Below are 15052 nucleotides of genomic sequence, written 5' to 3'. Positions count from 1 at the left end.
ACCGCCGCTTTGGCTGGTACATCCGCTAAGCACCTCCTGTCGAAGATCGGAGTGAGATCAGGAGCCATGGACCAGCAGACCTTAATTCACCCTCTGACACCGATGTCATGAATTAATTGGACCGTCGGGTCATCAGCATCCGTCTAGGGTACGCAGGTCACTTCATCTGGCAACAGAATTGAAGCTATGTAAAAAAACAATGGAGCAGAGAGAAGCATTCTGACATGACAGATGGGGTAGCGAACTTGGATTGTTTATGCATTATCCCAAGCCGTTTCCCACCATGCACTCATGTTTCGACATTCCTCGTGTCAATGCAAACCCCGATTCCTTTCCCGCTCATAATTAAAACATTATCTCCTTCTCATATCTAAGTCTAGTATTTTTTTCGTATGTCGCCTTTCTAACCCAATGCTTTTTGCTCCATATAATGCTCAACCGTCCACAATGCTCAACCCAAAGCAACCAACGCCGTATCTAATGCAATCTACATCTTGGTTTTGAAGGTAGTAAAGTTTCCAATGAGCAGACCTCGGGCCACAGTAAAAGACACGCCCGCGAGAAAGACAATGGCAAGATAAAAGCATGCCAATGGCTGAGCGCCCAGCTTCTCCAGCATGATGCCACTGAGAGGGTTGGCCAGCAGCAGTGCGATGCCGACGGAAAAGTTGGTTGATCCTGATGACTGGTTAGCATTGGAAGGGAGAACAGAACTGCTCTACTACGCACCATAGTATCTCGCATAGTCTTTGGGCTCGCATGTTTTACCTGTGCAGACTGATCCATGTTAGCTGGCTTCAAGCAGTTGTCCGAGCAGACTTACCAGGCGAGAGTGCGTAAAACGACCCCGAGCAGTATCCCCAAAGTGCACTGAAGGTGTACAGCAGAGGAGCTGACGTGGTACTGAAGGGAATGAAGATCGTGGCCATGAAGACAATGGTGAGGATCATGACAGCGATCATCGAGTTGAGAGCTCCTAATCTGTCACCGATAAAGCCCATGCTGAAACGGCCAACACAAGAGCAAGCACCCAGGATGGAAAGAAGGGTATATCCATCCTCGGCTGTAAAGCCCGCGCCGGTTGAGATAGTTGGCAAGAGCCCACCAATGCCGAAAACAACAAACTCGATCAGGAAAACGCCACACGAGACGAAAACAAAGGTCGGGTTCCTCCATGCTGATAAGTCAAGCGAGAAACCTTCAGACTTGGCCTTGGTGGAGGTCGAGTTGGCGGCAACAAGTCGGTCGAAGGGGAGGAAGCAGATGACTCCCAGTACTGACACGATGCCTACGACCAAGGCCACAATTCTCATCGACCACGCCCACCCGAGGCTCTGAAACGTGGAGCGTAGGAGGAGGGGAAAGATGATGGAACCGAGGGATGTTCCCAGAACCGCTGTGCCGATGGCCAAGCCACGACGACGAACAAAGAGCTTTCCAACCACACCAATAGCCGTGGTGCAGTCGATTCCTGTGCCAATGCTTCCAAAGACGCCAAAGCATAGCATAAACTGCCAATAGGTCTTGCACTCGGCCAGCAGGAGGAATGTGGCCGTGGAAAAGACACTCCCGAAGGGACTGAGAACCCGAGGTCCGTATCGATCTAGGATAGATCCGATCTGGAAGTTGAAGATGAGGGAGAGGAAGAGGTATACTCCGCTAATCCATCCAACTTGACTGACGGAATAGTTGCTCAGTTGGTTGAGGCTGAGGTATGACTGAACTGTTCCGATGGAGGCCATGAAACCTGTCATGCTATCAGTTGCAACATCATGATAGTAAGTCCTGGTGCACATACCAAAGGAAGGGATCAGAAACAGCAAGGAGCCCAGCACGCATACCCAGGCACCGAGGTCTCCCTCGATGTCTTTCCCCATCGAGTCCAACGAATCATCCGAATCTTGGCCTGCATCAGGGATAGATGGAGGAGACGAGCTCGGCGCACTCTCCACGTCAACGACTGGGCCCTTTTCAGGGAGTGTCGATTCGGCAGCGGAAGCCATCTGCTGGTCCTTCATGGCAAAAGTTGCAGTCTCAAAGCTTGTGGTTTTCCCTGGAGATTCTTGCCCTGATACCCCAACACAAGAGCCTCATCACCGCCATATTTATACAACATCGGATCCGACATCGTCGACACCCAGAATCCACACGTTTACGTCTTCAAAACTCCAACTCTGGGTCTCGACTAACTCATTCGGAAGCTGTTTTGAGAGCAGTAGTAAAAATTTAAGCTTACAAGGCCAAGACCTAGTCATCTATTTCTGGACCCATATGTCGCCATTGCCGCATCGGGAAGCTGTTCTGAGAGCCGTCAAAATTTGCCAGCGACGTGATCGGCCTGGGCCGGAGAGCATAGTCCACTTTGGTGGGTCGGATCGGGAGACTTGCCGAGGGATCAAGCCATTGGGCGCTGGGAGATTCATCACGGGGGCGAGAGGAGGCGGTTTGAGTCGGTAATGGATGGGGCCAGTGGAAATAGTGTCAATATCAACGTGGTTGATGCCATGCATCCATGTTCATGTGAGGCTCAAGCTGCGAGTTGGAGTGGTGATACGTGATGGGGTGGGGGTTACAGTCACGTGTGCTGGGTGGATATACTGGGTCTGGTCAAGCTAATTCCGAGAATGATCCTTCCATCTTCTGAATAGCTTCATTTTGGGCCCTGGTGTTGGCATGCTTATCTGATGGCGCTGGTACCACGTGATAGGTAAGAAATCCAGCGGCAGCAATATCAGCTCTGGTTGTAAATGCCGAGCGCTTTTGGACAGCATCCCTGTATACTAAGTGCCATGTGGGTAATGGACCCCTGAGAAAGGCACAGGATGTCACATCTCATGCTTTGCGGTCTGTTTGAAGGCATACCGCTGGCCAATACAAATATATGACAACAGAACAATTATCGACATAAGGTAGAATTTGAGAGGTGAAAAATGGCCAAGTTCCTATCATTAGCGCCAGTCATTCTTTGTGAGGCGTCGAGCGGGGAAGGATTAGTCCGGTCTTACAGCCACCGTGACGTGTGGGCTTACGCGATTTCCTGAGGCCAAACATCACAACGTGATTAACGATTTCAACCTCTCACTCATTAGTTACGCCAAGCAGCAACCATGGAACTCGCAAAGTTCACTCTGCTGCCTCCATCGCCAGCAGAGTCATCGTCGGAGAACACTCTGACGGACAAGACTCCTCGGACTCGAACCCGAGGACGCGCCATACCCCGAAAAGGTCACACGAAATCGAGGAAGGGGTGCCTCAACTGCAAGCGACGGAGGGTGAAATGCCCAGAGACGTTTCCAGAATGCGACAACTGTAAACGACTTGGTATAACATGCGAATACTCGAGCATGATTCCCGCCAAGGCTCTTCAGTCAACGCCGACTCAATTCAACATGGAGGACCTGCGTTTCTTTCACCATTTTCTATCTCATGCTTATCCACCGTTACCCATCAAGGGAGATGATGTTTGGAAGCAGGTTGCTACTATTTCGCACAACGTCTGTTGAACTATTTGAAAGAGAGGCTCGAGCTAACATTTCTTAGTTCGATTTCTTGATGCACGCAATTCTTGGATTAGCAGCTTCTCACTTGTCCCTATGCGATACCACAGAGTTCTCTTCTCAAGCGCTGACACATCGTGTTCACGCCATAAGGCTCTTCAACGAGCGGTTGAGCAAGCCATGTGTTTCGAAAGCTGAAGCCGATGCTCGATACGCCACCATAATGGCCCTCACCTTCCAGTCCTCGTACATGCCTGAGGCTATGCTCGAATTCATGATCATGCTCCGTGGCTGCACGGTGGTTTCTCATACTGTGATACCGGTATTGGAGGAGTCCCTCTTTTCTGGCTTCACCTCCGAGAGCCATACCGAGAGAGTCCTTTCGCTAACACGGCACGATCCTATTGATGCACTCATCGGCGATGTTCTAGATGCCGCCCTCATATCAGTCAACAACCTAAGGCCAATATGCCACAGCGTATTGGAAGTCAGATATCTTAGTGTTCTTGACAGGATCTTGAGGTTGTCAAAAACGTCACCTGTCGAAGGTACAGCTTGTCCAGCCCCAACACCGAAATCACCTGCTAATATTGTGCAAATAGGCTTCACAGAAATCTGCTTGGCTTACACGCTTTTTGGCGAAACAAGCGAGGTCGAGTTTAACTACTTCACTGAGCGATCGAACTATGCCGCCCAAATCATCATGGCTCACTTCTTTGTCATCGAGTACATGCTTGCAGTCATCGCACTGAAGCCGATAATCGACTCGTTTCCCTTTAGGAGGGTCATTATTGCGGCTTGGACAAAGGAGATTTCTCAAAAGCTGCCATCTGGCTACGAAGAGTATATTCGTTGGCCATTAGAGTTTGCAGAGTTGTGTCACCGGAAACATGGGCCCTGACTCGACGCTGTCAATAGAAACCTTCTCAATCTGCTTGTCACTTGTTTCGCGTGCTCTGATGTCGATTGGTTTTTGACTGTGGTCAATTTTCGACATTGTGGTCAGGACAAAAGTCAGCCTCGGCGCTGCTAGTCTCGGACCAGTCTATGCATTGGCAAAGACATTGCACATCGCTCAACATCTCCTCTGCTACGTCCGTGTGTAAAATCGTTGTACGCGGCCATGTTTGAAAAAGACGAATTATCTCCCCTTGTGATGTAAAAATCAGGTGGTGAAATCAGGAGGCTGGGGCCACAGTGGCTGATTCAGCGACGAATCACCTGACGAGCCGCGTTCCCCGGAACCAACGGAATTTTAGTTGCAGTTCGTCAGGCTCCTGCATCATGACATAATCCAGCAACGACAACAACGACAATGAGACTTTCCATGCCTTGAAGAGAGAGACTATTCTTGCAGACGATGGCTCCGTTCATCGACACTGTGAGGAATGCCCTCTTGGACTCGGCTGCCCGATCCCGTCTCTGGCTCGATACGCCTCAAGCTCGCGGAGTCTTTAAATGCACCATCGCCTATACCATCGCCAGTCTCGCGACTTTTGTTCCCTTCTTGTCGAATTTTCTGGGCAAGCCGGATGGGAAACATGTTGTGGCAACTATCACCGTCTATTTCCATCCCGCCCGGTCCGTGGGGTCCATGATCGAGGCTATTCTCATCGCCATCGTGGCTGTTGCTTACGGCGAGCTAATCTCGATTCTGTCAATGGTTACTTCGGTCTTTTTCGGCTCTACCATGCACCTAGTAACTGTCTCGCACATTCTAGTTGTCGTCATATTTATTGGCGGCGGGTTTGGATTCATGGGCTGGGTCAAACAGAGGATGCAAAACCCTCTGGTCAACGTTGGTAGCACCCTCGCTTCGCTCGCTATCATCGGCGTCGTGACTCGGGAGAACCATGTCATGTCCAATGTCTTTTCAAATGAAAAGATCCTTCAGGTCTTCAAGATGCTCGTCATGGGAATCACCACTACGGCTGCGGTGAACCTGTTACTGTGGCGAAGTTCTGCTCGGCAGTCGCTTCGTCAGACTATGAACCGAGTTTCGGTTCCCCTCGGGGACATGCTATACATGATCACCGGAAGTTTCTTGAGTGGCTCTGAGGCTGGGCTTGTGTCTGATGGCTTCGCAGCAGCTACCTCACACTATTCCAAGTCGTACGCTCAGATGATGAAGGATATGAGAGAAGCTAAGTTTGAGCATTATTTCCTTGGTCATGAAGAGATTTATGATCATGAGAAATCTGTTGCAAGGTCAATGGAGAACTTGGCACAATCCCTTGGTGGACTGAGGAACGCTACCAATACTCAACTTGAGCAGTTAAAGCATCCAAAGCCAGCAAGCCCGGGTGAAACGGGACAGTCACCTGTGAACCATGCTCGCGACCTGTTTGAGCTATTCAATAGCTCAATGAGCATGTCTATGACTTCGTTGCGACAGAATCTCTGCAGGATCCTGCATGAGCCGCAATTTGGGAGACCACCGAGCTATGAGATCAACATTGACGAAGACCTTCGACGAAATTTGATGGATTCGCTTGACACTTTCAACACAACTCGAGCGGATGCGTTGCAGGGACTGTACGACCGCATCGAACAGATGGCTTCATCCCCAACAACGACCAGAGCAAACCTGGAAGAAGTCGCGGCAGCGTGCGGGCACTTCACTTTCAGTTTGCAATCATTTGGAGAAGAAGTTCTACAGTACCTGGATGTCTTGGATGACCTGGAGTATGTCATATTGCACAAGAGTCGAAGCTGGCGATGGCTTCTCTTCTGGCAAGACCGGAATGCAGCAGACCACAATAATGCCATCAGAATGTTTGACTCGGCAGAGGCGGACACTTTGATACGGACGAGATCGAGATCTCTCAGCTCCCCGGAGGAATCCAGAGCGCTCCCCACGAGAGTTGACGTTGCAACTTGGTACAATGCACCTGATGTGAACAAGGTGCTGGCTTGGTTTTGGCGGAATCTCTCGGCCTTATTTAAGAAGATGGCACGAGACGAGAGTAAGTGAGAAAATTGGCATGTACGAAACTTGACTAACATTAGTAGTTCAATTTGGACTCAAAGTCGGCATCGGCGCTGCTATGTGGGCTATGCTCGCTTTCCTCCCGCAGACTCGAGAGGTATATAACCAATGGCGCGGCGAATGGGGCTTGCTGTCGTTCATGATTGTCTGTTCCATGACGGTTGGGGCCTCCAACACCGTAGGCTGGGCACGTTTCATAGGCACTCTTTTTGGCGCCCTCGCATCTGTCATCAACTGGAAAGTTAGCCATGGCTATGCATTTGCCTTGATCTTTCTTGGCTGGCTCGCCAGTTTTATCAACTTTTACATCATCATCCAGCACGGAAAGGCTGCCTTGGGGCGAATCAGCTTGCTCGCGTACAACGTGTCGACACTGTATGCGTATAGCATGCAAAGAAAGGCGAACGGCAAAGACAGTACAACCGACGAAGAAGTTGAACAACCAGACATTGTCGACATTGCACAACATCGAGCCATCGCCGTTACAGCCGGTATCATCTGGGGTCTCGTCGTTTGCAGACTCATCTGGCCTATCTCGGCCCGCCAAAAGTTCAAAGAGAGCCTCTCGGTGCTACACCTTCAGATGGGTCTGATCTGGAAGCGTGGGCCTCTCGCTGTGCTGTACCGCAGTGAAGGATCTCAGAGCTATCTCAAGTCTGGCGAACAGGCCGCTCTTCAGAGATATGCGGCTGAACTGGAGAATCTGAGACAGGCTGCAGCGTCCGAGTTTGAGCTGCGAGGACCCTTCCCGGTGGATGTTTACGGGCGTGTTTTACGAGGCACGGATCGAATCCTTGATGGCTTTTACGGCATGAGTCTTGTGGCATGCCGTAAGGGGCATATCACAGAGGGAGAACGGGCGTTGTTGCAATACACAGCTCGGGAGCGTGCGATCCTGTGCGATCACATATGTCAGGCCTTCCAAGTCGTGGCCAGTTCAACAATGTTGGAATACCCCTTTGCCGACGCAACCCCGAGCATTGTATCAGCACGCGAGAATCTTCTCAGCAAGATCTTTCAGTTCAGAAAGGAGCATTCGTCAAGGCCACCAAGCCATGACAGTGGGGATAGCGATGATCCGGCTGAAGTGTTGGTCGAGGAGAGGGATTATGCTCTGCTATACGCCTACGCCCTGGTCACGGGTCAGGTGGCAGATGAGCTAAGGATGGTTGGAAAGGAGATTGGAAGCGTTTTTGGCGTGTTGGATGAGGATACGCGTCTTTTGCAGTAGTGATAGAGACCGCCTCTCGCAGGGTCGGAATAATAGATAGAGTATAGCAGAAGGAAAGAAGTGTGTTTTGTACATAATGATTCACTTCTGCTCCTGTTTCTCACGAGATCCGTTGGCTATGCCTGTTTATAAGATGAATGATGAGAGTTGCCTTATCCTTCCTTTCGCCTGCTCGAATCCCTTGTTTGGTTTTTCCACTAGGAAAGTAAAGGCTTGGTTGGCTTACTGCATGAAGTATTTTATTCTTGTTACATTTATGTATTGGTTATGACCCCTTGAACGTCACGGGCTGCAAGACGCTGATCCAAAATTCATAGACGCATGTATTCATTCTAGGATTGCCTATGAACAGTAAGACCCTTGTATCCACAAACCCACTAGAATGAAGTAATATCTCTCAAGATAGCTTCAAGTCATCCAACATGGACCAAAGATCTTCGATCATCTCATCCTTCGCCGTCTGACGACGCTTCCTGAGGAATCGGGTCCGCCCACTTGTACCAACCCAGTCAAAAGGTTGATGGAATTGTGGCCGTAGCATTGGTAGCCGAGACCTGATCTCTAACATGCGATACTTCTCGGGGTTGAATGGTTTGGGGTCTTTTTTATCCCCCAACAGCCTCACCCTGTTCTTTGAGAACATGGCGGCCCAGATGAGACACTCCGTGTTGCCATGCTTCAACAAGTCGATGGCTTCATCCAGCAGCTCGAGACTGAAGAGTGGATTCGCTCTCTGGTAGAGCTTCTTGGCAAGTAGTTCTGTTGAAAAAACGTAGGCTTCGACCGCCACCAAGTCGTAATTGGAACCACCAGAGGCTTGTAAACTTGACTTCGCCCTCTGCCTGACCTCCAGAGCAAAGTCCTCCACGCGAGTGGGATTTGAGGTCCTTGGCAACACAGGATGATAACTGTTGAGGTCTCCGGCATCGATGGTTGTTTTGGTGAGTATCATCTCCGTATAGCCGTGCAAGATGGATATTGCCTCCGGGCTGCAAGGCCCATACGACTGATCAGCATGCAAGCTGATGTGTCGAAACATCTCGTTTAGCTTGTCTCCTTGGCCGCCCTCGATGAACATGTCATCTTGGCTCGAAGACTTGATGTAGTGCGACCACATTCTCAGGACGATGCCATTGTTGCTTCCCACTATTCCTTCCAACCCTTTTATAGTCATGCAGTATCCACGTTCTAAGCCCATTTTAAGCCTTTCTGGCGAACGTCTGAAAATAGTGAGCAGGGCAGCCATGATGTCGCATGTAGGATCCTGCGAGCCAAGATTTTCAGCCAGATGCTTCTCCCATTGGCCCAAGAAGGTCGGAACAAGAGGGTTGAGTGACAGGCTGGACTGGCCATCGGCTGTTTGTACCCGAGGTAGGTGCAGGCGTGCCTTGAGAAGTTCCAAACACATCCTCCACATGTAAATAAGTTGAAATAAAAAGGTTTTTGGCCCAAGCGAAATATTCAGCCCCTTGACGTCTTGTTTCAGCTGATCAAGGGCCGCCCTAAGCTGAGCATAAAGACCGATCCCTGAAAGGGCAACAAAGGCAGCGCACTGGGAGTTAAGGTGTTGCCACCTCCGCGAATCGTTCAACTCAGTAGATGGTGCAGTGAGAGTGACCTTGTCTGATGTCCATTTCTCATTCTCATTGGCTGATCCAAATGAACCCTTGATGATGGTGTCAATGGCGATTTGCATTTTCCATAGCTGCTGCTCCAGGTCGTCGGACCAGCGGAATTCGGGTGAAGGTTGATGCCGACAGGGCTGTAAGTCGAGGATCAGCCGTTGTCCGTTCGATGGAAGGGCTTGGGCTGCTCTCCTTCGAGCGTGGTCAGAATCTCGATCGGCAGTTGAGCTTGAGCTTCCCTGAGTATTGCTCTTTCTAAACCCCCATTTTTCAAGTCTGATTCGATACTCTTTTTCTCTGTGGCATATTAGCTACACACTGAAACTACTATGGGATGATTGTGTCCAATCCCAGGTCAAACGTACGTTGCGATGAAGCCATGTGTGTTGGCCATCCCTTGGATGAGAAGCTTGAGAGTCTGCTGTTCTACCATGTAGATCCGCTCGATGGTTTCCTTCCACTTCTCCCACTCCTCTTCTGGCATTCTAGGGCGTCTTCCCATTGCGCTGCGTGTGGACTTGGTACTGGTAAGCTCCGCTGTGACCGATGTTTTGAGCAAGAAGGGGTGAGGACGAAGGTGGGAGCGCGAGTCTTGCCAGGGCTTCAAGAACCTCAGGCTCAAAAGATGGCAGCCCGAAAGCAAATGACTGCTGCTTAGAAACATGGCCAATAGAGCCTGCACGACATGAAGACAAGACTCCACCTTCTTGCAGGACTCTGACTGTGTTACGATGATTGGGCCGATGCTAAATGCCCTTTTCCATTTTAACGAATCAGCATCGTTCAGAGTGGTCAGGTTCAGAAGGTGTTTGATATCTCAAGCAGTTACGGAGGTACGGCAACTGACGTTGGCTTGGTGTTGGCTCAAGCATAAAAGGCAGGTAGACAATCACCAGAGGAACTGTGAATTCATGAACTCTTTCCAACATTTCAGAGCACTACTATTATCTTCTAAAGAAAAGTTTCCTGGTAGCCATCCTGGTCCGACAGCTGCTCTCTCTACACGCTATCCGTTATCCAAACATGCCTGCCAGTCCCCTAGGTCGTGCCACTGTACGTCCATAACACTGCAATCTTGACGCTTGTCACTAACAGAAGAAATTAGATGATGGTTCACTTGGTTCTCCGGCCCATCATATTTCTGTTCGCCATCTTTGTCTTCTTGGCAGTTGATGTCTATCACCGTACTCGTCGTGTTTGGCGATCCGCACGGTACGAAAATCGATTCCCAAACTTCATATACTACCTTCTTCCTCAGACTCAGCCGTACCAACAACTATCTACTCGAGATGAGATCAGTCGCGGTTACTACTATCAGTGGCGTGTTGGAACGATGCTTCGTGTTTATATGGAGGATGTAGTGACTGTCGGTCTGTATATCTTTGTTTTTCTAGCTGTCTGCGTGTCCTTAGGTTTTTGGGTCATCCAATACTGGCTAGCTAAATGGCTCTTTGGATGAGATCCTGGATAAGCTAGGGATGTACTTAACTCTGTCACGTGGAAACTCTTTTGCCGATTCGCGCATGTAGGGTTTGTAACAGGCAAAGTATGTCATGGCTCTTTACCAAAACGATCCTCCTACATCAATGTAGAGTACCTTGGCTTTGGAAGGTAAAATGAAGTTGTACGATGGGGCGTGGCTGCTGGGACGATTTGACATGCCACTCAGCTTCTCACATAGTCATTGAGGATCAAAATACAATGATAAGACGGTAAATCAGTCGCTGCATGGTTATGAGTATATGAACACACTTTCATAGTGCTTGGAATAACCCCTCTTGGTCTAGAACATGCACCCCACTGAGCATGGTCTGGCGGCGTGGTTGACACATGGTGTTTTTAGTGCGACTTCGGCTTTGAAATCGGCAATAAGAACCGTCTCGCCACTTCGGATAAAACCAACTCAAGTCCTCCGATACGACACACACTTCTCCAACCTTAACCTTGAGCCGCCCAATGTTTCGTTATAATCATCTGCCACGGGGTTACCATCCAGGAAATTCCATACTGACTTCGCCTCATCAGACCACAGCCCTGAATCACCCCATTCTTCATGTTTGCCAACTTTGAACTTTATTCAGGGGGTTGGGTGGGCGCCGAGCAGAAGCGAAAACGTCGACGGTCTCGAAAAGGATGCATACCATGTAAGGCCCAGTTCTTCCATTATGAAAGGAGGATACATCTGACACATTCTCATAGGTCGTGAACGACGCAAGAAATGTGACGAGGCCCGTCCCTTGTGCGGCCAATGCTCTACGCGTCGCGTCACCTGTCGTTGGCGCAAAACCTCCTCAGATGAGGGACTCGATTCCTCTGCCGAGAATACTCAAGACTCACGGTCGCCAAGCCCAATAAGTTATCAGTCGCCATCTTCCGGAGTTTTTGGATCAACTCCATCCGTGAGCGATATTGGAGACCTTTGCAACGCAAGTAGTCCAAGCGACATGGCTGTTTCTTTTCCACTCCACCACCTCAGTCTGTCAAACGTGTTTTCCGAATGCGCCAGAAGCCTACCATCATGCTCAATGGTAGACTTGCTGCAGGTTTTTGATCGAGCTACGTCGGGTCATGATTTCGGCGGAGAATATTCTCTCCTGACCCAGGGGTTCCCTTGGTTGTCGAGATCTCCAAGTATGCTCCACGCTTGGCTCTCATGCTCGGCAATGCTCATCTCACAGTTCCAAACAAGTTGGCGAGCACATGCACTTAGACAGTATACACAGGCTATAAGGGAATTGCGACGAAGTATCGAGAATGGTGTTTCTGTTGCAGACGAGTCGACATTTGCGACTATCCTCATACTCCATGTCTTTGGCGTAAGTTTTCTCATCTTATGAAGACACGCCCTATATCTCGAAAAAAAAAAACTGACAATTTCCTTATCAGAGATTTGGAGACGTTAACAGTGACTCGTCCATGGCACACCTATCTGCAGCAGCCAGGTTGAATGCCGCCATCAATCGACCTCCTTCAAATGCTCACCAGGGGTTGATTGTAGAGGCATTCATCTATCAGATTGCAAAAAACAGTACCTTTCGACCTAGCCCCTTGGAAAGCTACGGCGACCTCTCAAGAATAATACGGCTTTGGTCGGATTCTTCTGTGCTACAGCAGAGTACCTCCAGCCCTCAACTCAAGAAAGCCGGGCTATCGGCTTTCCTCCCTATCTGGACTTTTGACATCATATTTAAAGCCTCCCATATACTACACAACAGGCGTAACATCTCTTCAGATAACCTGGAGAAAAAGCTAAATGAACTGCATGTGCAACTCGACAAGCTTCAGCAAGGACTATCACCTCCTGACAGTCCCCCTGAGGAGAAAGCTGTCAAACAGATGATCCCGGAGACCCACGAAGAGGCAGTAGTCCCGTTCAAGCTGGACACAAGCTCTTCCTATAAAGACTACGCCGATGAGGGCTTCCACATGCGACAGCTCTACTTCTTGGCAGCGAACCTCCTCATCTTGAAGCTGGAGCGCCTAGCCACCACAGTCGACGATCCGAACGTTACGACAACCTTCAAATCCGCCTTGTTTCATCTCCGTTACGTCCGAACCGATATGACGTGTCTACTCTGGCCAATCACTGTACTTGGCATTGCCGCTTCGTCAAGCCAAGACAAGTCAGTGATTATTGCACACGTGGAAGCGATGCGTCACTTCGCAGGTGAACGATCGGCAGCGTCAGTTCTGCAGTTTTTGGCGTCGGCATGGGGAACTCAGGATGCGACGTCTGCTGTTGACTTGGAAGACAAAAGTCAGGAAGGCTTGGGAAAGGAGAGAGCCGGGTCCCCAGATGGGTTTGGCTACAGCACTGGAGGTTCGGACAGTGGTTTGGGGCTGGATGTTTTATTCAACGAGTCACTTATGAGGACAGTCATCGTGTAGAATAATAATTATCTACTAATACTGTTTCTATAGGCTGTACGGGCATCTAAGTTTTGCATGACTTTGATGTCCCCTTTTGAAAGTCCTTCCTCACCCGAGCAAAAAGGCTGTCGTCCACCAAGATAGACCACCCCGTGACAGCCATAGCCTTGGCAGCCTCAAGAATTCTCTCATGGGCCTCTACAGTGCCGGCGGCCTCCGCAAAAGTTCGGTTATGCATGGACGCACCTGGAGGCGTAGGAATGCCAATTATACCGTGCAACCCAGGCACTGCTTGACTGACATTACCCATGTCCGTCGACCCGCCGATGGTTTCACCCTCGCTAGGCATGGAGATGGGAACACCGAGAGTGTCCATCTGTTGCTTGAACAGAGAGCAGAGAGGCTGATTGACCCAAAGATCCGCGTACGCAAAGTTCTCCTTTACTGCAACCTCGCAACCCGTCGCCGTCGCCGCGGCCTCGATGCAGCTTCGTACGCGACCAGTCAGCTTACCTAGAGACTTCATACTAGCGCTGCGGATCGTGTATTTGACCTGGGTGTAATCTGGAATAGCGTTGGTGAACCGAGGTGCCTCCATGATGCAGCCGTGGATGCGCTCATCGGGCTTTATCTGCTGCCGCAGCATCGAGATGTTGTTGTATGATGCCACAAGAGCGTCGAGGGCGTTGATGCCATCCCATGGGTTTGCGGCAGCATGGGCGCTGGACCCTTTGTACTCGGCGACTAGGTCGGTGACGGCGATGGAAGAGGGACCGGCTGAGCCAAACGTGCCTTGGTGTTGATAGTCGGCTTCAATCATGGGGTGACTGTTGTGAGGATGAGCATGGGCTGCGACAAGTTGATACTATGGTGAGGTCTTACATCATCAAGGAAACGTCGGCATCTTTGTATGCCCCTGCATCGAGGAGCAAAACCTTTCCTCCGCCGTCCTCTTCAGCGGGGGTGCCCAGCAGTTGTGTCCTACCCTTGATGCCGTACTTATCCATGACAAACGACAAGGCTAGATAGGCAGCGACACCAGCTGTTGCGATCAAGTTGTGTCCGCAAGCGTGGCCAAGCCCTGGGAGGGCATCGTATTCAGCGTTGAAGTTGACGCATCTGCCGCCAGTTCCATGTGTCGACTCGAATGCGGTGGGAAGGTTGTATGCTCCTCGTTGCACCCGATGGCCTTGGGATTCGAGAAAGGCTGAGGTGTGTTGTTGGGCTTTGAACTCTTCAAAGGCAATCTCGGGTTCATCGTGGATCTAACGCGAGTATCTTCGTGTTAGTCCAGCTTGCTAGCTAGTCCTCGAGATCCAATGTTGCTCGCTCACCTGCTTGTTCAATGTCCACAGCTTGTCCGACAATTCTTGGATGTAATCCGCTATGGCTTGGCGGACCTCATCGAGATCAGGGTTTGGGGTAATCTTGACAGTCATGATAAGAATTCGAGACGGAGAGATGATAGGAAAGAGGGAGATAAAGGGGTTGGTACTGGGTGACTGATCTTAAGACAGGGGTCGATGAGGAGGAGTTTGATCTCTTATATGCCATGACTGTGTGGGTTCTCTCCATTTAATCAGCGACATTGCCCTGGTCGATCGTAAGCACATCGAATCCTAGCTTGAACCCCTGCTCGCCAATCTTTTTCGGACCCAGTTTCGGAATCGGAACCTTGGAGTTTTTACGTAAAAATGAGTTATCGAAATGATGATATCGCGGGGTATGAAGCTATCCCCAGATTTCCGCCAAGTTCTTAGCGTGTCGGAAGACCTATCTGGGTTTAGCTCCATACCAGGGAGTTGGCGATGGTATCGCGAAGGCAAATTCCGACCCTTGG

General features: G+C 50.1%; 5 protein-coding genes and 1 pseudogene across 6 annotated transcripts, besides 1 other annotated feature; 3 read left to right on the top strand and 3 right to left on the bottom strand.

The window, feature by feature from the left end:
• Positions 1-487: 487 nt before the first annotated feature.
• On the bottom strand, positions 488-2018 carry NCS54_00352700 (MFS domain-containing protein; the record flags this gene model as incomplete). Its single annotated transcript, XM_053149091.1, has 4 exons — positions 488-678; positions 730-777; positions 824-1747; positions 1799-2018. The coding sequence occupies 4 exons, from the start codon at positions 2016-2018 to the stop codon at positions 488-490; spliced, it is 1383 nt and encodes a 460-aa protein (XP_053005066.1).
• Positions 2019-3107: 1089 nt separating this feature from the next.
• On the top strand, positions 3108-4398 carry NCS54_00352600 (Zn(2)-C6 fungal-type domain-containing protein; the record flags this gene model as incomplete). Its single annotated transcript, XM_053149090.1, has 3 exons — positions 3108-3494; positions 3541-4045; positions 4100-4398. The coding sequence occupies 3 exons, from the start codon at positions 3108-3110 to the stop codon at positions 4396-4398; spliced, it is 1191 nt and encodes a 396-aa protein (XP_053005065.1).
• Positions 4399-4836: 438 nt separating this feature from the next.
• NCS54_00352500 lies at positions 4837-7717 on the top strand (annotated as a pseudogene). The gene is made up of 2 exons: positions 4837-6463; positions 6510-7717.
• Positions 4837-7717: a sequence feature.
• Positions 7718-8114: 397 nt separating this feature from the next.
• NCS54_00352400 (Clr5 domain-containing protein) lies at positions 8115-9844 on the bottom strand (the record flags this gene model as incomplete). Its single annotated transcript, XM_053149089.1, has 2 exons — positions 8115-9639; positions 9708-9844. 2 exons carry the CDS (start codon positions 9842-9844, stop codon positions 8115-8117), a joined length of 1662 nt encoding a protein of 553 aa, XP_053005064.1.
• Positions 9845-10365: 521 nt separating this feature from the next.
• Positions 10366-13230, top strand: NCS54_00352300 (Hypothetical protein; the record flags this gene model as incomplete). The annotated part of the gene is made up of 4 exons (XM_053149088.1): positions 10366-10395; positions 10448-10716; positions 12074-12158; positions 12229-13230. The coding sequence occupies 4 exons, from the start codon at positions 10366-10368 to the stop codon at positions 13228-13230; spliced, it is 1386 nt and encodes a 461-aa protein (XP_053005063.1).
• Positions 13231-13276: 46 nt separating this feature from the next.
• On the bottom strand, positions 13277-14651 carry NCS54_00352200 (Peptidase M20 domain-containing protein 2; the record flags this gene model as incomplete). The annotated part of the gene is made up of 3 exons (XM_053149087.1): positions 13277-14039; positions 14095-14477; positions 14547-14651. 3 exons carry the CDS (start codon positions 14649-14651, stop codon positions 13277-13279), a joined length of 1251 nt encoding a protein of 416 aa, XP_053005062.1.
• Between the last annotated feature and the right edge of the window lie 401 nt (positions 14652-15052).

The sequence above is a fragment of the Fusarium falciforme genome, chromosome 3 (genome assembly GCF_026873545.1).
Source record: "Fusarium falciforme chromosome 3, complete sequence".
Lineage (NCBI taxonomy): Eukaryota > Fungi > Ascomycota > Sordariomycetes > Hypocreales > Nectriaceae > Fusarium > Fusarium falciforme.
This window is presented reverse-complemented; position numbering and strand designations above follow the sequence as displayed.